The 21,459-nt window shown below is 33.3% G+C and overlaps 3 protein-coding genes across 4 annotated transcripts; all 3 read left to right on the top strand.

Annotated features, from left to right (window-relative positions):
- Nucleotides 1-188: 188 nt before the first annotated feature.
- Nucleotides 189-4,577, top strand: LOC103861122 (ABC transporter A family member 12). 2 transcript variants are annotated; one of them, XM_009138826.3, is made up of 16 exons: nt 189-273; nt 377-716; nt 804-883; nt 970-1,102; nt 1,206-1,325; nt 1,417-1,541; nt 1,623-1,781; nt 1,868-2,156; nt 2,247-2,330; nt 2,416-2,750; nt 2,824-3,024; nt 3,114-3,223; nt 3,327-3,411; nt 3,521-3,649; nt 3,750-3,855; nt 3,957-4,577. In XM_009138826.3, exons 1-16 carry the CDS (start codon nt 202-204, stop codon nt 4,343-4,345), a joined length of 2,757 nt encoding a protein of 918 aa, XP_009137074.2. In that variant the 5' UTR covers nt 189-201; the 3' UTR covers nt 4,346-4,577. The 2 variants fall into 2 exon arrangements, with proteins under 2 accessions (XP_009137074.2, XP_018512760.2); XM_018657244.2 differs by having other exon boundaries at nt 3,944-4,244.
- A 347-nt stretch (nt 4,578-4,924) lies between these two features.
- Nucleotides 4,925-20,093, top strand: LOC103860618 (putative pectinesterase 63). The gene is made up of 5 exons (XM_009138260.3): nt 4,925-5,189; nt 5,356-5,634; nt 5,752-5,958; nt 6,050-6,288; nt 6,390-20,093. Exons 1-5 carry the CDS (start codon nt 4,980-4,982, stop codon nt 6,547-6,549), a joined length of 1,095 nt encoding a protein of 364 aa, XP_009136508.1. The 5' UTR covers nt 4,925-4,979; the 3' UTR covers nt 6,550-20,093.
- Nucleotides 19,308-21,168, top strand: LOC103860617 (putative glycine-rich cell wall structural protein 1). Its single transcript, XM_009138258.3, has one exon. The coding sequence runs from the start codon at nt 19,357-19,359 to the stop codon at nt 19,774-19,776; it is 420 nt and encodes a 139-aa protein (XP_009136506.1). The 5' UTR covers nt 19,308-19,356; the 3' UTR covers nt 19,777-21,168.
- The last annotated feature ends 291 nt before the right edge of the window (nt 21,169-21,459 follow it).

Raw genomic sequence — 21,459 nt, 5'->3', positions numbered from 1 at the left:
TTCAAAAACGTTTACGGACATGCAATCTTTTGTTTCCAAATTTTAAGGTTTTTCACGTTCAACTGTGTGTATTTCACCTATGATCTATTTTTGGGCAGTTCTATTTATTTATCTTTTCCTTATAACTGATTATATGTTGTGATATTTTGTTTCCAAATTTAAGTGTTTGGCTATTCTCCAACGTTCTTTCTATCTTCATTGATGGCTGATCCTAGTCAGGCAAGTTTTTGGATGCAGGCAAATGCGTTACTCAGGAAGAACTTAACCTACCAGGTCTGTTTCCTCTCTGATTAAATTTAAATAGCAAGTACCACCACTTCTTATATATATATAGTTGAGAAAAGGGTTTATTTAATTAATGGAAATTGAAATGCAGAGGAAACATATATGGACAAATGTAAGGCTCATCCTAGTTCCACTCTTCCTCTGCTTAATTCTCCTAGCGATTCAACATGTTCTCGATGCGCTGATGAAGGGTGTCTCTGATATGACTGGTGATTGTAAGAGTAACGCTGACTTATCTGGTGGTATGTGTCCCATCCCAAACCCTCCCATGTTGCCTCCCATGTTGCAGATTCCACAGCATGAACTCCGTTCTGTTAAAACCGATTTTCTTCCCTACAAAGACCTCCCTGACAAGTCCTGTAGAGGAACAATGGGAGGATCTTGTCCTGTAACTATACTTATGACTGGTGAAAAACAGCCCCTTGGTAAAGGTATATGCTTATCTTCCTTGTTTGATACGTAACTCTTTTATTTATCCTTGCTGCATGTGAAACTTACCCAAGCGTGTTCTCTTTCAGCTATATCCGCGAATATATTTGCTACTTCTTTTGCGGTTAATTCCTCCGACCTCTTGCCTACTTTAGCCAATAATATCTTGGTATGTCTTTCTTTTAAAGGCTATATATATGTCTGAATTTGAGTGCAAGAGTCTACACTCATTCCATCTCCTTTTTTTAATTTTAGGGTTCACCAATAGCAGCAGCTAAAGACAATTACGCAGATCCAGGTCTTGCCCCAGGTCTCCCCATCTACAATATCCAACCTCTGTGCACTGCAAACTCTACATGGCCACTCTCTCTCGAAAAAATTCAGACAGGTATGACTTTTTTTTTTACTTCTTTCTTGTGATGTTCGAAGAAAAAGTTTGACTTGAAAGATGATAAACTAATATGAAGTGGTTTTGTGTCTAAATATCTCAGAGGTGAAGTGTGTTCAAGGGTTGTGTCTCTGGAGAAATAACTCTGCAGATGTCAATAATGAGCTTTTCAAGGGTAGTTATAGGGGAAACCCTGCTGGGATTACAAATGAGATCGCTGCAGGTTTTGAAATTGTCTTCCATTTACTTATTACATTTATATATTATCTTCATAGCGTATGTTTAGGATCCACCTCATTGTTTCTTTGCATTAGCATATGATCTCATGAATACGGATAAGAAAAACTTCAATGTGACCATCTGGTATAACTCAACCTACAAGGACGAGTTTTCAACTGGGCCTGTAAAGCTGGTCCGAGTTCCCCGATCTATCAATCAGGTATCATGTTGTACTTTCAAGAGTCAAGGCATGCATTCACTTACAATCATGTTTCTCTCATTGTAACATATGCCTCTGCAGATATCAAATGCTTATCTGAAGTTTCTGAAAGGCCCCGGGCTTAGGATATTATTTGAGTTTGTCAAAGAAGTTCCTAAACACGCAACTAGATTTAATACTGACATTGCGTCTTTGCTTGGCCCACTTTTCTTCACTTGGGTTGTTCTTCTTTTGTTCCCCGTAAGTTCTCTCTTACAAATAACTTGGATGTTTTTTTTTTTAATTTATCCCATTGTATGTGAAATGACTAGCTATAAATCATGCAGGTGATCTTGACATCATTGGTGTATGAGAAACAAGAACGTCTAAGGATTATAATGAAAATGCACGGCCTAGGCGATGGTCCATATTGGTTGATTTCATATGCCTATTTTCTAACCATATCTGTGTTGTACGTTGCTTCTTTGGTGATATTTGGGTCAGTGATAGGACTCAAGTACTTTCGGCTCAATTCCTATAGCATCCAGTTCGTTTTCTATTTTATCTACTTAAATCTTCAAATAGCCATTGGTTTTCTAGTTTCTTCAATATTCTCAAAGGTTAAGACTGTTACAGGTAAAATAATAACATATTACATTTCTCATCAAAAACATGCCAGTTTTCAAAAATTTGAACGGTCTCTTTGTCTTTATGGATAAAATGTAGTCGTTGCTTACATATTGGTGTACGGTACTGGCCTCTTAGGCAGCTTTCTCTTCCAAACGATGCTTGAAAATCAGTCATTCCCAGGTAACTTAATTTTAACAAGAAAAACATGCTCATTTTTATCACTCACTGCTTTGTTTTTGGTATATAATATCTATATGCTTTACAGAGGAATGGATTGTTGCCTTGGAATTGTATCCTGGTTTTTCTTTGTACCGCGGGTTGTATGAGTTTTCACAATATGCCTCCAGGGGAAATGGGATGAAGTGGCAAGATCTCAGTGATAGTGGAATGGGTGAAGTTTTATGCATCATGTCAATAGAGTGGTTTCTGGCTCTCATCATAGCTTTCTATATTGATCAAGTTTTCTCATCTGGGAAGCACCCTTTCTTTTTCTTGAACCTTTTCAAGAAATCTTCATCTATACCAAGTAAGCCTACCATGCAGAGGGTGGATTCTAAAAAAGTCTCCATAGATATGGGAAAAATAGATGTCTCTCAGGAGGTATGTTTAAAACGTCATCTTTTTAGCCTTTCCATGTTTCTTTGATATTAACATAAAATGAGATAATAAACAGAGGGAAAAGGTGCAACAATTGAGAAATGAAGGTAGCGCAGGGCACGCCATCTTGTGTGACAACTTGAAAAAAGTGTATCCAGGTAGAGATGGAAACCCTCCAAAAATGGCAGTAAGAGGGTTATATCTCGACGTGCCTTCTGGAGAATGCTTCGGCATGCTTGGACCTAATGGCGCTGGAAAAACATCCTTCATTAGTATGGTCAGTTTCCCAAAACAGTTTAACAAAAAAAAACGTTAGAGAGTGTCAAAGTTTGTAATCTTGTACTGTATTTTTGGTTGTTGTGATAGATGACTGGGCTACTCAAACCTTCATCTGGAACAGCATTGGTTCAAGGTTTGGACATATGCAAGGATATGAACAAAGTATACACTAGCATGGGTGTATGCCCACAGCACGAGTAAATGCTCTTTAACAATACTTTTGCATTTTCTTTCATTACCAAGCAAATAAGGAACATTTTAAAGAACATATTTGTTTTTATAGCATTCTCTTGATTTCAGCTTGCTTTGGGAAACATTAACAGGAAGAGAACATCTTCTCTTTTACGGGCGACTCAAGAACATTAAGGGCTCTGCTCTAACGCAAGTATATATATCTGCCGCACCTTGCTAACTTAGTTTAGTTTTTGTGTTATAATTCCAGAAGACATATTGTTAATTAATGGATATATATATATATAAATAATAATTTGAAGGCCGTGGAAGAATCTCTAAAGAGTGTCAGCCTTTTCGATGGAGGAGTTGGCGACAAGCCTGCTGGAAATTACAGTGGAGGTATGAAAAGGCGGCTTAGTGTGGCTATATCACTTATTGGGAACCCCAAGGTACATGCATTCTTGTTAGTTGTGTCGTGTTTTCAAGCAATGAATGGGTCATGTTAGTTATTAACAAACCTAAGGTGTGATTAATCATTCTCTTAATTAGGTAGTTTATTTGGATGAGCCAAGCACAGGACTTGATCCAGCCTCGAGGAAGAACTTATGGGATGTGATTCAGCGTGCAAAACAAAACACAGCAATTATCCTCACAAGTATATACATACATATATTATTTTCTTAGATTATATATGGGATGTGATTAAGTGTTCTTCTCAAACTAGACTTAACCTTAACGTTAAGACTTCATTTTCAGCTCACTCGATGGAAGAAGCAGAGTTTCTATGCGATAGATTGGGGATATTTGTAGACGGAGCCTTGCAATGCATAGGAAACTCCAAGGAACTAAAGAGCAGATACGGTGGATCATATGTGTTCACGATGACAACATCTTCAGAACATGAGGAAGATGTCGAGAGATTGGTTTCAACTGTGTCTCCCAACGCCAAGAAAGTATATCATCTCGCTGGTACACAGAAGTTCGAGCTCCCAAAGCAAGAAGTTAGGATTGCTGAGGTGTTTAGGGCTGTAGAAAAGGCCAAATCCAACTTCACAGTCTTTGCTTGGGGACTTGCCGACACAACTCTCGAAGATGTCTTCATCAAAGTCGCTAAATCTGCTCAAGCCTTCATTTCCTTGTCTTGAGGCCTGATTTTTCAAGTTAGGGTTCTATTTTTGAGTCAAAGATGTGTCTTGAGGCACACGCAAACAACCTGTTAATACTTCTCATGCAATCTGTATATACTATTAGTCTAGTACACTTTTTTTTTACATAGAAGGCTTCAGCCTATGTTGAGATGTCGCATAATTATTCGTTGTTGCATACTTTATTTATATTTACAAATTAATATGAACAGAAAATACTTGCTTATGCCAATTTTGATTGTTGGGCTGAGTATATGCAAATTAGTTGATGTATTTCTCACATCCAAGCTGTGTCATCACATCATGGATCTTGGTGTTATATATGTGAATTCAACTAATCAATCTTGGCATATATTACTATTATGTTTGGTTTTAATACTTATTAGCAAATCATTTGTCCCAAAAACAAAACTAACAGGTTTACACCTTAACTAATTTAGTTAAGTCGAAGAACTTAAAAATGTATATATATAGTTAGGGATAAAACGAATAAAGAGCTGCAAGAAACAGAAACCAAATTAGGGTAAAAAATGAATGGCAATTAAGTGTTCTTTAACTTTCGGCGAAGGTATACATATACCATCAGAAAAGAACAAGAGTTATTCATCTTTATTCTACAAAAAAGTAGTAAGAAATGGGATACAATTGTGTGTCCTTAATACTAACAATCTTGCTTGTCGTGATTACATGGCCCGTGGTTTATGGTAACGATGCTACACCAATTCCTCAGAACAAAAACCGAATCGAGCAGTGGTTCAACAACAACGTCCCTTCGTTGGCTAGTAGAAAAGACACGTTAGATCCAGCTCTGTTGACTGCTGAGGCTACCCCGCGTGTTATTAAGGCATAACAATATTCAGATCATTACATTCAAATAGTACTAGTGTTCTAAATAAATTGTAACTAAATCGATCAATGCTAAAGTCAACTAGGCCGCCAAAATAATGCATGATAATAATTAAACATGGGTTTTATTCATGAGAATAAGTTTGGTGTATCTATAAATGCAGGTGAGGCAAAATGGAAGAGGCGATTTCAAGACATTAACCGAGGCGATAAATAGTGTACCCGTAGGGAACAAGGAACGCGTGATCATCAAGTTAGGTCACGGTGAATACAAAGAGAAGGTTACGATCGATAGAAACAAGCCTTTCATCACATTGTACGGTGATCCAAATGCGATGCCCGTGTTGACATTCGATGGTACGGCAGCCGAATACGGAACAGTCGATAGCGCAACTCTCATTGTCTTGTCCGACTACTTCATGGCCATTAACATCATTGTCAAGGTATTTTTTCATCTCTTAAAAACTTACTGATATGAATTTAGGTAGCCTACGTAATAAACCCTAGATTCATCATTGTAACAAAAAAGATGTCTAGATAACATTTTAAAAAATTGGTAGAATTCTGCTCCAATGCCGGATGGGAAAAGGAAAGGAGCACAAGCTTTATCTATGAGAATCTCTGGCAACAAAGCAGCTTTCTATAACTGTAAATTCTATGGTTATCAAGACACGATTTGTGATGACACTGGAAACCATTTCTTCAAAGACTGTTACATCGAAGGGACATTTGATTTCATCTTTGGGAGCGGACGCTCTTTATACCTCGTACGTACCTAAGACCTAAACTCTTGTATACATGCATGTTTTCGTGATGATTTCTAACTAAAATCCTCCTTTTTGGTTGATGCATGAAAAGAGTACACAACTAAACGTTGTGGGAGATGGACTCAGAGTGATCACAGCTCATGCGGGGAAAAGCACGGAAGAGAAAAGCGGGTATTCATTCGTGCACTGCAAGGTTACAGGGACTGGAACTGGGATTTACTTGGGTCGAGCATGGATGAGCCACCCCAAGGTCGTCTACGCATACACTGACATGTCAAGTGTTGTAAACCCGTCTGGATGGCATGAAAACACCCAAACAGAGCGTGACAAGTATGTAATCAAAAACCATTTTATTATATTATATGATGCACTAACAAAATGGTATGTCAACAAATATATTTATATGTAAATTTACACGGATGGATGAGCAGGACGGTGTTCTATGGAGAGTATAAGTGCTCAGGACCAGGATCGCGAAAGGAAAAGAGAGTTAAGTATACACAAGACATTGACAACATAGAAGCTAACTCTTTCATCTCGCTCGGCTACATCCAAGGATCCAGCTGGCTCCTCCCTCCTCATTCTTTGTAATCTCTCATAATCAATTGAGGCTTGTGTAAAACAAGGAATAAGAATCATACGTGGCCGAGCTTTTATTGGTTGTCCTTTTATTTATATGACACTTGTTCCATATTTTGATTGGTTCAGAATAAAAAAAAACAAAATTTGTTCTCAGAAAACTTGTGGTGACAGGATTTTTTTTTTCTGAATGAATGTAAAAAAAATTCGGCCACGAAAACTTTTCTTAAAAAATTGCAACATTGTGTAAAAAAACTATCAGCTAGTTAAATGTTTGTAACTTTGTATGGTAAAGAGCTTGAACTCAAACAGAGACCAAGAGAATCATCGTGTGTCAAACCATCTTCTCATCGCTTCTTCATAGCCTTTTCTCCTCAATTTTTGTGTAATTGTGATCCTTCGCTGTCTTGTCGATGTAGCTCTGCAAACGGCTCGCAGATTCGCAGTCTGATGTAGTCCACCATGTTTGCGACTAATTTATTCCCGCCAAAGTGATTGTAATTAAGGTTGATTGAAACACATATCTGATAAGAAATAGAGTTTTTTGTCGATAGAAATTTTTCATTTTTTTCTCCTAACTTGGAAATTTTTCAAATGGATAATTCATACATACTAACTTGTTATTTGTCATCTTGTTTTTTTTGTCACTGCTATCATATATAAATTTCTTTGAGTTTTTTGGGCAAGAGTAAACACTATTTTAATTCCACCCTTCATCATTTTTAACAATAGAAAATAACATGCACTTTTTGCATAATGTGAATTATGCAGCACCTACACTAACATAAGAGTTTGAGATTTCATAATGTGAATAATGTGAATTATGCAGCACATAATGTGAATTCTTGCATAATGTGAATTATATGCACCTACATAGGAGGTGAGGATTAAACACAAATGTGGGCTGGGTTGAATTAAATTAACGTTTAGTTTTGTAAAACATTTTTCCAAGCTAAGAAGGCCTAGTTTAATATGTTAGGGCCTAATTAAGTATCCTATACGTAAGAATCTCAAAGCTCAATTTCCACTAAGATTCAGATCTAGGGTTTAGTTATCATTGTTCTCTGATTTTTTTCAATTTTTAATTTTAATATATTGGTTTTGACTTTTTAATAAAGATAATTATCGTGGTATTAATTGGTACTATTCAAGCTCAACAGCTTGGAATGCTGGGTTTTTTTTATTGTTGCGAGAATTAGAAGGTTGTTGTTTTCTGTATTCAATATTCATTTTAATATAAAAAATGTTTTCGTGATTTAATGTTGGAGTTTAACAAATTTGGATTTGTAATAAAGAAGTTTCATTCCACAAATAGGAGAGTTAGAATATGTGTTTTACATCAGCGTGAATTCCCATGAAGTCCATAAAGATATCAAACTTAACATTGATATTCTAATCAAACTTATAACGTTAGACCAAAAAAAAAACTTATAACGACTAAAGGCTGCTACCTCAACTGAAAAAAAAAAGGGCTTATTGGCTTAATAGCCATATTTCAGAGGAAAATCAAAAGAATAGACATGATTTTGACAGAATGTAGTGACTGTCTTTTTGCCATCATTACAGCCGGTTATATCCTTGTTGGTAACAGGTACCCAGTTCCTTCACATAAAAAAAACGACATGGTCATTTTGTGAGCCATAGTAACACCTCTTATAATACTGAAAGTATGTATTTGTGGTTTTTTGAAAGAAGAAAAAGCTATCCACGTATAACTTTATTGATCACATACATAAACATCAAGATTTATATTCCATATCATCTAAGTTTTATTCCATATCAGATAAAAACTAAACCCTAAAATTTAATCACTAAACCCTAACCCAAATATAAACCCTAAACTCATATATCAAAATCTAAAAAATACATAATGGTATGTAATATTAAACTAAATTATGTTATATTAAATTATATTATGTAATATACCAATATATCACCAAAATTAAAACACATGGTATGAAAGTTCAGAAGTGTTCTATTCCATATCCAAACAGAACAGAAACAAGTAATGCTTTCCCAATGGTGAACCCAATATTCCAGAAACTAAACCCTATCTAATCATCACGAAACCCTACACGAAAAATATAAACCCTAAATATAAACCCTTCTAAATACTAAACCCTAAACCCTAAACTCTAATCACTAAACCATAACCCAAATAGAAACCCTAAACCCAAATATAAATATTAAACCCAAATAGAATGGAACAAAATAAATAACATAATACATATTAGTGAAATTATGAAATGTATACGATTGCATGTAAGAAATGTCTATGATTTCATGGAAAAAGTTGATGTTGACCCCAACCATACCCCTTCATCTTCTAAATACTAAACCCTAAACCATATTCACTAAACCCTACACCCTATTCACTAGACCCTAAACCCAAATATAAACTATAAACCCAAATAGAATGGAACAAAATAATAGTATGTTATATATTGGTGAAATTATGAAATATCTATGATTTCATGGAAGAAATTAAAGTTAATGCTTACCCCAACCAAAACCCCTCACTTTCTAAATACTAAACCCTAAATATGATTCACTAAACCCTAAACCCAAAAATAAACTCTAAACCCAAATAGAATGGAACAAAATAAATAGCATGGTATATATTGGTGAAATAATGAAATATTTATGATTTCATCGAAGAAGTTAATGCTGACCCCAACCATATCCCCTCACCTTCTAAATACTAAACCGTAAACTATATTCACTAAACCCTAAACCCATGTATAAACACTAAACCTAAATATAAACCCTAAACTCAAATATCAAAATCTAAAAAATAACATATATTATGTAAATTAAATTATATTATGTAATATTAAACTACACAATCTAGATCATTGTATGATATTTACTTGTTCAAAACTATATTTCTAAACAAAATAAAACACTCTTTAGTAATCATCAAATAGAATGGAACATAATAAAATAGAAAAGTAGCATAATATATTGCATTTCATAACATGAATATAACAAACATAATACATTTCTATTCTATATGCGAATAGAATAGAACAAAATAAACAGAAATTGTTCATCTTCTCCGATCAACTTAGGTCATCCACGGCGACAAAATATAAATGTATCTTGCGATATTAGTGGAGATAATACATATAACCGCATCAAAGAGACAGATTTTATTGTTGATACATTAAATAGAAGAGAAGAACATACGGTGGTGACGCGATGATGGTGTCGTTCGTATAGATGGAGGTGATCAAATCTTTTGCAACTGCTGCGGACTTAACGGGTTGTTGGAAGGCGCCGCTGCGGACTTAACGCTGCCGATTGGGAGCCGATTTCAGAAGCGGAGTAGAGACGGATGTTTATAACAGTGAAGGAGATATCAAAAATTGAAGAGATGCAGACGGAGGCGACGGGGTTACTCCGGTGCCAGAGGATGTGGAGAAAGGTAAGCCACAATTTACTGTTTTACGCTTAATAATTAACACTAAAAATTATTTTTTGTTTTGCAGGTTTCACCGGTTGACATAAGGGGCAAAACAGTATTAATATAGAAAAGTAACGACGTGTATAGATCTGTTAGGGAAATTGTGTAGATAGTGAATTAGGCATTTTTGTGTGGCTATAGAGCCTAATTTCCCAAAAAAAAAAAGACGATTAATCAACTTTTTTTTAAAGGGAAAAATCAACCTTACATATGTGACATAAATTTAAAGTGGAACCAATGATTAATCGATTATCGATGCTCCTGTATCTTGTGTTCGAGTTCGAATTACAAGAATAATGTACCATGAACTGTTTGAATCTTCGAGAGCACGGTCTTTGTAGTCGCTACATAATTGTGCTGCATTAAAGTTGTTCTTTGTTGCTTATTCCGTCAGCCCGTGGGATTTTCTTGTCATCATAATTGTTATAAACGCGTTTGTATAGAACACATGAAGAAAATACATATGCATATACATACTTATATGTTGTGTAACAATAGAGGAAGTTGGTGGAAATAGTAGTGACCGGTGAGAGTCCAGCATGTGGCGCAAGTTAAGGGTCACATACTGTTTGTTAATTTATTACACTGAGACACTAGTAGAACAAATAGCCCAAATGGAAACTTTAAAAAAAGTTCCCTATAATAATCTTTTTAGTTTATTTTTGTAAAAATAGCTCCTAATAAATAAAATAATCAAAATAAATTTTATTAAAATAAAATAAATTATCATATGGTTAACTAATCTAAACTTAAGATTTAGAGTTAAGAAGTGAGATTTTGGGGATAGAGTTTTAAATTTTAAAAAATAAAAAATAAATATTAAAATTTTTAAAATAAAAAAAAATTATTTTGGTCATTTTCTTTTTTGAAAGCTATTTTCTGACCAAAACTTAAAAAAAGTTATTTGAGAAAATTGCTCAAACTTTAACTTGCAAATTATGTTTCTTTATTTAACAAATTATGTTATATAATGAAGATAAAATTTAAATAAAACAAAAGAGTACTTAATGCCGATTTTCTGACCGGATCTTTTTTGGGAAATTGGAGGCTATAGACATGAAAAAAAAAAGGTAATTTACCATATAGCATTTTTACCTAACAGATATATATACGGCGTCAATAATACATAATAATACTATCCTACCCTTTTTCTTTCACCGGCTAACCTGCTACAATTAAAAAAAAAATAACGTTTATTGTCCAAAGTAAATCGTGTATTCTCCCATTCCACACACCTTCTCCTTCTCGCTTTCTTCGTCGGTTCTCTCTAGAATTCCAAACGACCCTGCCGCTTCTCTGCTCCTACGGCTCGCCTCTCACTGCAATCAACTTTTCATCTCTGTCATCTTTCCTTCTCATCGGCTTCGGCTTTACGGGTGTCGGTGGTTCGGTTTTGCGCGACGGTTTCGGCGCAGGGGAGTAACACCGCCGGCATCTCCAACTTCACAGAGGCGTTTTCTCAGAGCTTTGACAACAGCGTAAGTTTTTTGGCTTTCTGATTCATCTATGTTTCTCTGCTTTGACAACAGCGTAAGTATTCATATCCCATTAAACCATTCCATTTAGGATAGTAGCACTTGCAATAATGTTTTATCTGTCTCACTTTGTGTTTGGGTGTGGTTCTCAGTCTGATGTCGTTAATCTAAGTTATGCTTGCTTTGGGGTTTCTGTCTTTGTGGTCCATTGTTCATTGTCTAGAAATATCGATTATTTTGTGGAACACTAAACCCAAACCACATGTATGTTACGTCTGTATCTGTATATTTAGCCTGATGAGTGTCATATTAACTGGAATAGTATGTTATTCATAATATTCTATTTCACATGGAATGGTACTTTCACATAATATGTTGTTCCATTCCGTTGCCGGTTCTTACCCTGTTTAGCTCATTATTCATTTATATATTGCATATGACATTGTGAACCATCTTCACTCTTTGACTCTCTTACTTTCCATTCTTCAGGTTTTATATGGACGAGTTAGAGCTTCCAAGTAGATTGTTTGAGACAAGCAGCGAACCTAGTGGCAAGAAAAAGGTTAACAACTATTTCAATCTCCGTTGGATTGAAGTGATAAAGAGTGCATTAGAGGATGAGGATCTGACGATGTTGAGTACTTCACAGTTTGGCCAAGTACTGAAGATGGGGTCCCATACCTTCTCGGTTATGTTTCTTCATTACCTTCTTTCACGACAGTTGATCAATGAGACGGACTTCGAACTTTAGTGGCTTTTCGTGGAGAAGCCAATTCGGTATGCTATTCAAGACTTTGCACTTATAACTGCCTCTATTTCTATTTGATTCAGTGTATATGAAATGGAAATGATCTTATTTGCAGTCTCTCTCTGTTTAAATTTGGAATTAGGTTGTGTAAGTTTGTACGTTTGGTGTTCATATATGAGGTATTTACCATGATTTAATTTCAGTAAAATTTGGGTTGTCTAGGGATTAGGGTTTATACTTTTCTAACTTGGGTTTAGTGTTTATTATCGATTGTTTGGTTACCATCCCATTTATCTTTGTATATCATGGTGCTCAATGCTTGATCTACTATACACATAGTACCATTTTAAATAGTACTGTTCCAATGGAATAAAAGTCTTCTCGTAACCCTATAACACACATTTCCCTTCTCGTAATCATTACCTTATACCCATTTTTTAAATTTACACGGTGAAGATATCTTGGTAAATCAGGAGGTGTACGTGGCATCCTCCTACTCTTTCATATGTAATAGATGTCATCAACTTGTGTTAGGTGTTTAATGTCAAGTGTAGTTTTACCACTCCCCCATTAGATTTGTATCCAAGTAACATAGTATATGGTATATGGAATGGAACATTTAAAATAATAAATACATAGCACAATCATATGGAATAACATTCGCAGGAGATTGTACCTACGTTTCCCACAGCAAATTCCATGTGGCTCATGAGGTTTATATTTTCATAAGATTTGGGTTTCCTATGTATTCGGGTTTGTATTTTCTTAACTTGGGTTTAGTGTTTACTATCAAGTGTTCTATTACCAATCCCATTAGCTTTGTATTTCATGTTGGTCATGAGGAATATAAATACATGTTCTCAATAGTATGACATGTGGATTTAATTTCACAAAGATTTGGGTTACCTATGTATTGGGGTTTATATTTTCTTAACTTGGGTTTAGTTTTTACTCTCAAATGTTATATTATCATTCCCATTAGCTTTGTATTTCATGTGGCTAATGAAGAATGTAAATACATGTCCCTTTTATTACATGTAGATTTAGTTTACCGATATAACATAGTATATAATATTTGCCCCAATAATCATAGACATTTCAAAATTTGAACAATATATACATGTACTATGCTATATCGTTTGTCACATTTTATATTCTATAGCTCATGTAGAATGAAAATGCATGTTACTTGGGAGTTTAGTTTATGAAAGATTGGGGTTGACATTGGATTAGGGTTTATATTTCCATATAGGGTTTAGTGATTAATGGCAAGGGTTTAGTTTATGGAAGATTAGAGTTGATATTAGATTAGGGTTTATATTTTATGTAGGGTTTAGTGATAGTTGATAGAGTTTAGTTTATGTACGATTGGAGTTGGCATTGGGGCATGCATTACCACCTTCCATGAAGACATGACCATATCAGCATTTGAAAAATATGTTAAAATGATCTTTAGATTGCAAATATATTTTTACCATTTCTATTATATATGCCTCATGTAGAATGGTAATGCATTTTACTAGTCACCAGTACGTTGTGTTTGATTTGCATTTTTACTTTATAAATGATATGGTTATGTTACCATATGGAATAGTTCTACGATATAAAAAAATAGTATTCTCTATTATGTGTAGTACTACTTTGAAATGGAAATTAAACTTTCTTTGCAGTGTTATGAAGGGAACATAAGATGGTAACTTATATTTTTGCAATATCAGACTTATTTTGGCAATATATAACTTCATTTTGGATAAAGTATTACATACTTTGCGTATATCATGCATATTTTAACTGTCCAATATAGATGCTCTTTCAATTGGAACTATATTTGTTTTTATATTATTCTATCTACAATATATAGTATGGAACTACAGTTCATGGATTCTCCGTTTGTTTAACGTTGTCTTTTACACTTACTTATCATCAATTCCTCTCTCTGCATCTTTTTTTTCTTTTGATTTTGAATATGGTTTATGTACGCGCTTCTAAAAGTGTTTCATTGTTATTAGGGGACAGAAAACCACCACGTTGTTTTCTCCATCTGAAAGAACCAGTAACCTGTTACATATAAGGCTATAACCGGCAGAAATTAAGGCAAAAAGTTAGTGACTGTATTATGTCAAAATCATGTCCATTTCCTTGAGTTCTCACCGAAATGTGGCTAGTAAGCCAATTAGCCCATCTTTTTTTTCGGGGAGGGGGAGGGGGATAGGTATAACGAATATAGATTATGACTATTCGATAAATATCCTAAAAGAGATATAGCATATGGTAGTTGCTCCACCGTAGGAAGTTGTGCGTGTGGACCGCTTCCCCCGTTGAAAATATGTTAAAAGTTGCCATCATTCCAAAAAGTATCCTTTAGATATTTCTTAGAGCCAAACACTTCCAGTATGACTATGCACTATACATATAATCATTGCTGGGGATAACAAAATTACTATAAAACTTGTGATTAATGTTAAGCTTGTGGATAAGTTTAAAACGTGTTGTTACAAAAAAAAAGTGTAAAACATGTAGAATGAGTACAATCATTAAGGATAAATACAGTAATTGCAAAACAACCATCACGTACACCACAAAGCAATAAGACAACCGTAGATATATATTACAACATCTCCGATGTATTACTCCAAATTTTACTCCAAAATAGTGTAATTCCAAAATAAAATTAAATTTTACTCCAAAATATTATTTCATCTTTTACTCAAAAAAAATATTTTTTTATTTAGTTAATAATTGTTAGTAGTACTTTCAACTTATAAAAATTTAACAATTAACTCAACTATTTTATGTTTACAAAATTTCAATAATAATATACTTTATTTAAATTAAATATTTATCATTAAAAATACAACTAGAGATTATCTTCCAATTTCAATTTGTGCAGTTTTTATCATATGCAATTTTTCTAATTCAAAAATATTTATATGCATTAAAAGAACATTAAAAAACAAAGTTTTGTTTTGTAATTTGAATTATGTATTGGGTCCCATTGTTTGTGCATATATCAAGTTCAACAAGTACAAATGTAATCAATCAAATTTTTTACCCACGATTAAAAAATTCATCTATTCCGTTTGAATAATACATCACCAATTTTGGTAGTTTCGAAAACAATTTATCGAATTAATTATTGAATTACTTATTTATATTATATTTATTTTATATTATGTATTCTTAGTTTGACTTTTATGATTATGCATATTTTATGTAAACTATTAAATAATCTTTTGTGGAGTTTTATATTTTTTATGTTATTATATTATTTTAAGTAAGAAACAAAAAAATTAAAGATTAAAACGACCATTTCATAAATAGAAAAGTTCAACTCTTATGAGGTAATCTTACCCGTTACTACATTTCGGAGTTGAATATAGAGTGGGATTGGAAAAAATTTTATTCCAAAATTGAGTTTTGAGTCAAAAATGAAGTAGGGTTGGAAATGACCTTAGAGGAAGCTAACAAGGTCATTACCAACAGAGCTATGAGTCAAAAAATTTAGTCAAAATTGAGTTTTGAGCCATTACCAACAGAGCTATAACTAAGGAGATTATTGGTGTTGTGGCTGACATCAATCATCTCTCATCTCTGTTTTTATCTATCTCTTTTGTTTTCATCCCACGATCTGAGAATCGTGAAGCAGACGCTCTGGCGAAACTTACTCGTCGTCTTCAGTTTCTTGTAATGAACCCTTTATTGGGCTAAACTTTAGGTTCAGGCCCGGTTTAAGTTTCTATAAAGTATTTCTTTGACAAAAAAAAGAAAGAAAGAGGAAGCTAACAAAATAAATTGTCCTTTCTGATCTATAAATATATTCAAATCACTTAACATCTCGAATTTTTAAACAATTTAAATGTATATTTTATTTACATTTACACGTCGAATATGGATTACAAAGTTGTTTTAGCCTGTTGAAATTTTCATGTCATTTAACATGTATGTTTTTATTACCTCTGAAATTAAATGTTACTTACTGAAGATGCATACACATTTTCATATAAACTAGGTGGTTGCTCGTGATTTCACGGATATAAATATTTTATGAAAATTATATATTATGTTAATAATTTTATATTTAAATAATAATCATAACTACTAAAAATAACTTTTTATTTTAAATAGTTTGAAAATCAAAATTTTTGGTATTGTATAATATTAGAATATTATTGAGATATATTGCTAATTCTATAAATTTTATTGTAAGTTTCCAAAAAATCTTTTTATTACATTATTTTCAAAAACCAAAGATTAATGAGAAAAATGTTATTTTATAACACTTTCTATTTTCGCATTATTTTATCAACTATTTTATTTTATTTAGAAGTAAAATAGTTACAAATAATTAATTTACAGTTATAGTAATACGTAAAACACATGTTTTTTGGTAAACAAATAAAAAATTAAGTACACAAAAATATAAAATAACAAAGAATACAACCAATAATATAAAAAAACAAGTTTTATTACTCTTCACTGATGTTTTGTATATTTATCCTTTCTTTTTTCCTATTACAAAATAAACATGTCAATTTTATTATAATCAAAACTATATCAATAGAATTTTAACTCTAGTCATGTATTAATATATTGTTCTCATTTTTAATTTATATTATAATAAAAATTTCACTGATTAATATTATTTTAAAGAATTTACCATATAATTTTATTATAATCAAGACTATAATAATTATATTAATATAGTATATTAACTTTAGTCTCGTATTAGTATAATGTTCCAATTTTTCAATTTTATATTATAATAAATATTTTCATTTATTAATATTATTTAAAAAGACTTACTATATATTTTATGTTTTTAAATATACAAATACTTTAATCATTTCTGAAAGTAATAACTCAATTATACAATCAACATTTGTCATTGAAAAATTAATAAATGTTTTTAAAATTGTATATTTGACTGTTTTGTATCCATTAAAAACATTTTAGGAAGAAAAAAAATATATATATATATATAGTGAGTATAAGAAAATATAATTAGGTTTAGGTTAATTAGTTTTCTGTAATCTATAATTTATTGTATCCAATATTAATAAAAATATGTTAAAATCGTTTATTTAATTATTTCTATCATATCATATGTATTTATTTAAATTTCTATAATGTAATCTATGATATTTAATTGTTTCTATAAACATATTATTTTAATTCTTCTATCTTAAAATGTTTAATTGTTTGTATGGTAATATAGATTAGATCATGTAGTTTTAGGATTAGTTTTCTTTTTAAGACTTTAATTAAATAAATAAAAATTTAAATACTAACAAAAAATCAAATTAAGAGAATTAATTTTAAATTTCACCTATGAATGATGCCTAAGCATAAATCACTTAAGTGACTTTTCAATTAATATATATAGCAGGATAGGACTGGGTAATAATATTATCATTCAAAAAGAATTTCACAAAACAACGAGCTTATTTGAAACCATTTTTAATTTAACATATACTATGTAAAGCCATATGATCTGGTACATATGTAATAAATCGCTTTTTGTTTTATTTTAAAATAAAGCTTGAATAGTTTATTGATTTTCAGTTTTTCAATAACCTTAAACATCTTAGAAATGTGTAGACCATCTGATTATTTATTTTTTTAAAGACAATCTGAATTTCCTATAGCAAATGTTAGCTTGGAAGGTTTCCTGTTGAGTTCGATTAGTTAATCGTTAAGATCCTAGCTAGTTGGATATGTTGAAGTGATATTTTTTCAAAACACGATATATCTGGTTTGCTTGATAGAAAAAACATTCATTAACAAACCTGCACTTAACAAGGGATCATTACAATAGCCCGGTGAACCAATTTAGCCAAATAGTCAAATCTATGGTCTTTTTGTGGTATAAAGACAAATTAAATTCTGGAAAATAGAGCATTATAGGTGAGCGGTATCATGCAAAATCCAGTAGATCGCTTTGACTGAAGTGGTAGCACGATTTATTATAAAGATGTATTGGAGAGAAGATCCTCCATCAAAAATACGAAAGAAACTTGAGTAATATATAAGGGATTTTGATTAATCTATCAATTGTTAATTAGTTTTAAGTTGGAAACCCAAAAAATTTATCATGGTATCAGAGCGGGTTCAATATCCTGACCTATTAATTCAACCCGAACAGTGGCTCGATTATCCCATTGGCTGATGGTCCATAGAAGGCTCAGTTTCACCGAGATCGGTAGAAAATAAAACATGGTCTTGGAGGGGATATGATGAATTTTGCGAGATTAATGGTTATACGTACCATTATTTCGAAGGAAGGCATTGGAGAGAAGATCTCACATCAGAAAATATGAAAGAGACTTGAGTAATATACAAACGACTTGGGCCAATCTACTAATTACCAATTAGTTTTATGGTGGAAGTCCAAGAAACTAATGAAATAGTGATTTATCTACAATTTTCAGTTGTCAATGGTTTTCATGTGTATATGCTTCTTTATAGATGTATTTATTTGTAGTGATGAAGATGATGCTGAACATTTCTTAACCACAAGCCGCAATTAGTAAAATTTCTCAGTGGGATTGACGCTGAGACGCATCTTAAAGGGTTTCTTGAAGATAATATTTTGTACTTTAAAGAAACTCAAGTATCTCAGTAATATCAAATATCTAATCATTTATCTTGACATTTCTGTATATATTGTAATACCGACTATTCTAGAGACAATAAAGATAAACTCTTTGAGTGGTAATTGATATTTAAAACAAGAAAAAGTTTAAAAATTGTCCATAGCTAGTGATTTCATGATTGATCTTCTTATTATATTGTTAGGGCGGTGGTGCCTATTTACAGTTGTTAACTTGATAACTACATCTTAAGTAAAAATATATAATAAAAGTTTATATTAGTTCACAACATGTGTAAGAGATACACTTGCAATGTGTTTTTAAATATCTTTTCCCAAAATTTTAGACTAGAATTTCAGAAAAGGGTGGGTCTGGCCCATCTCACACTATTAAATCAACTATTCACGGACCGTTTGCATTTCAATGCTGCTTCATGCTGTTGCCTATATAACCGGTGGGAGAAGCTTTCTTACAATAACCTCATAGCAAAACAAAATCTAAAAGATCTATATAAGAACCTTATAGAACAAAATTTAGAAAATGATTAGAGGACTCTTGTTAGTTTTGTTCTTTTTTATCACTGTGAAGACTTCAGTTTCTCGTCCATTCGCATGGTCCAAAGGTGACATGCAACCAGGCCAAAACTACCAAGGTGAAAGTGGGTCGGGGCGTGGGCCCAATTGGGGGTACAACTGGGGTTGGGGCTCTGCTCCAGGATCTGGATGGGGTTACGGGTCAGGTTCCGGTAGATCGTCGACGGGGTGGGGAAGAGGATCCGGATACGGGTATGGATCTGGATCCGGATCAGGAAGCGGATACGGATATGGCTCTGGAGGTGGCGGAGCCCGTGGTGGTGGGTATGGTTACGGTAGCGGAAATGGTCGGTCCGGTGGAGGTGGCGGTGGTGGTTACAACGGTGCAGTTGCCACATTGAGCCACGGTAGTAAGTCTCATCCATGATGATAACTTGTAATTTCTCGCAACGTAAAAGGTTATGGGAGTGGTATAAGTGTTCTCTTGTAATATCAAGGTTATTAGGTTTGGTACCCTTTTAAAATGTAACTTCCTATCTCGTATGCTTTATATATGGATTATGTGCTCAGCGAATCTTATGATGTATTTGCATGTGTCTCTAAATGTAAGGAAACATACAGTCAGCTACAATCGTAAAACACTTTAATTTTCAAAAGAAAATGATATTATATTTAGGCTATTTTGTGGAAAGTTCCGTTATAACTGCACAATATATATAAATATATAAACCACCATAAGATGTATCAAGTGTCTTTAAAGACATGAATGACAATGTTTGCTACATGCATATATATAATCTATACATTAATTATAATCAAGCAGCAGCTAGTTGTTTCTTGTTGTGATGAGTGATTAAAGAGTCTTCCTCGAGTGTATTCATCACAAGCTTGGTCTCAAAAGAACTTCTGAAAGAAAGAGAAGGTTCCACAAACAGTGAATTCATATTTGTCAACCTCACCATCTCTCTACGTAGAAAAGAGCAATAGTTATTGAAAGTAGAAATGGTAACGTTTAACTGAAACCCGACTCCGAACAAGAAATCAAGCTCAAGCATGTTCATCTCCTCTTTTTGCTTATTCCTCCAACGTGAGCGTAATATCCGTTGTTGCAACACCTGAAGTTGTTATATAAAATAAATCATATATAATAAAGTTGGCTTGTCTCTCTCCTTAGGCCTCCACATCAGCAAGAAGATAGGGGCTTCTGACGCCACGTGTCATCTTAAAAAATAAAACGAAAAAAATCGGTTTCAAGAAAAAAAGATTACGACCTGCGTTGTGGTTCGTTTTTAATGGGTTAGATATTAGATTATTGGTTTAAATCTGTATGGGCCTTTATTCCACTCTAAACTAGGCCATGTATAGTCAGGTAGAGTACGTCTAGGAGACTCCGACGTTTAGATTAGAACTTCTAGCTGTCTATATATGTTCTGCGACAATTCATCTTACCGGCGATGAAAAATCTGGAGATGTTACAAAATCAGGCTGAATCCAAACGTCGTCTTTAAAGCAATCATTAAGAATAGCTCCATTCCTTTCACAATTCATCAATGAATGCCTCCACTTCCTTTTCCTGAATCTCCGACTATATAAAGTTACGCCTTATCCTGTTAAATTCATCATTCCAATCCTCTCAAAAAAAGTACGGCTATGACCAGAATCTCTCACTACAGAAGGCTTTCGTGATCGTGTTTTACTGTGTTCGAATTTTGGAAGAGCTAGAAGGACATGTGAAGCTGATCGTTGCTCCAGTAACCGTCGACGGTACAGACGTCTTTTCAGAGCATACGTTCAATTGCTAGCGAAGTCCCTCACCAGAAAAAAAATAAAAAAGCCGGAGAGAAAGAAGAGAAGCAGAGAAGAAACCCGCCTAAACCATTCAGTCAAGTCCTCGAACTGGGTTAGTCCATATCGAACCGGGTCTAGCTTTCACCATGGTTTCTCTCTCTTTCCTCAGCCTCACGTCGATCTTCTTCTTCGTCGTGTTCTCTTCCGAGAACCTCCTCTTAGCTCCTCGAGAGTGTACTTATTGTCTTCTTCTTTTAAGCATTTTTCTGTCTGGATTGATTTGGGTAAGTATCACAATCTAATGATTCCTGGTTTCTCTTTC

This window comes from Brassica rapa, chromosome A03, assembly GCF_000309985.2.
Source record: "Brassica rapa cultivar Chiifu-401-42 chromosome A03, CAAS_Brap_v3.01, whole genome shotgun sequence".
Taxonomy (NCBI): Eukaryota; Viridiplantae; Streptophyta; class Magnoliopsida; order Brassicales; family Brassicaceae; genus Brassica; species Brassica rapa.
This window is presented reverse-complemented; position numbering and strand designations above follow the sequence as displayed.

Excerpts from the sequence above, each read along its gene's own strand:
- LOC103861122 (XM_009138826.3), top strand. The coding sequence starts at position 202 with ATGGCTGATCCTAGTCAGGCAAGTTTTTGGATGCAGGCAAATGCGTTA. Across the intron at positions 1,103-1,205 it reads TCTCGAAAAAATTCAGACAG|AGGTGAAGTGTGTTCAAGGG; the intron begins GTATGACTTTTT and ends TAAATATCTCAG. Across the intron at positions 3,650-3,749 it reads CACTTATTGGGAACCCCAAG|GTAGTTTATTTGGATGAGCC; the intron begins GTACATGCATTC and ends TCTCTTAATTAG.
- LOC103860617 (XM_009138258.3), top strand. The coding sequence starts at position 19,357 with ATGATTAGAGGACTCTTGTTAGTTTTGTTCTTTTTTATCACTGTGAAG.
- LOC103860618 (XM_009138260.3), top strand. The coding sequence starts at position 4,980 with ATGGGATACAATTGTGTGTCCTTAATACTAACAATCTTGCTTGTCGTG. Across the intron at positions 5,190-5,355 it reads CTACCCCGCGTGTTATTAAG|GTGAGGCAAAATGGAAGAGG; the intron begins GCATAACAATAT and ends CTATAAATGCAG. Across the intron at positions 5,635-5,751 it reads CCATTAACATCATTGTCAAG|AATTCTGCTCCAATGCCGGA; the intron begins GTATTTTTTCAT and ends AAAAATTGGTAG.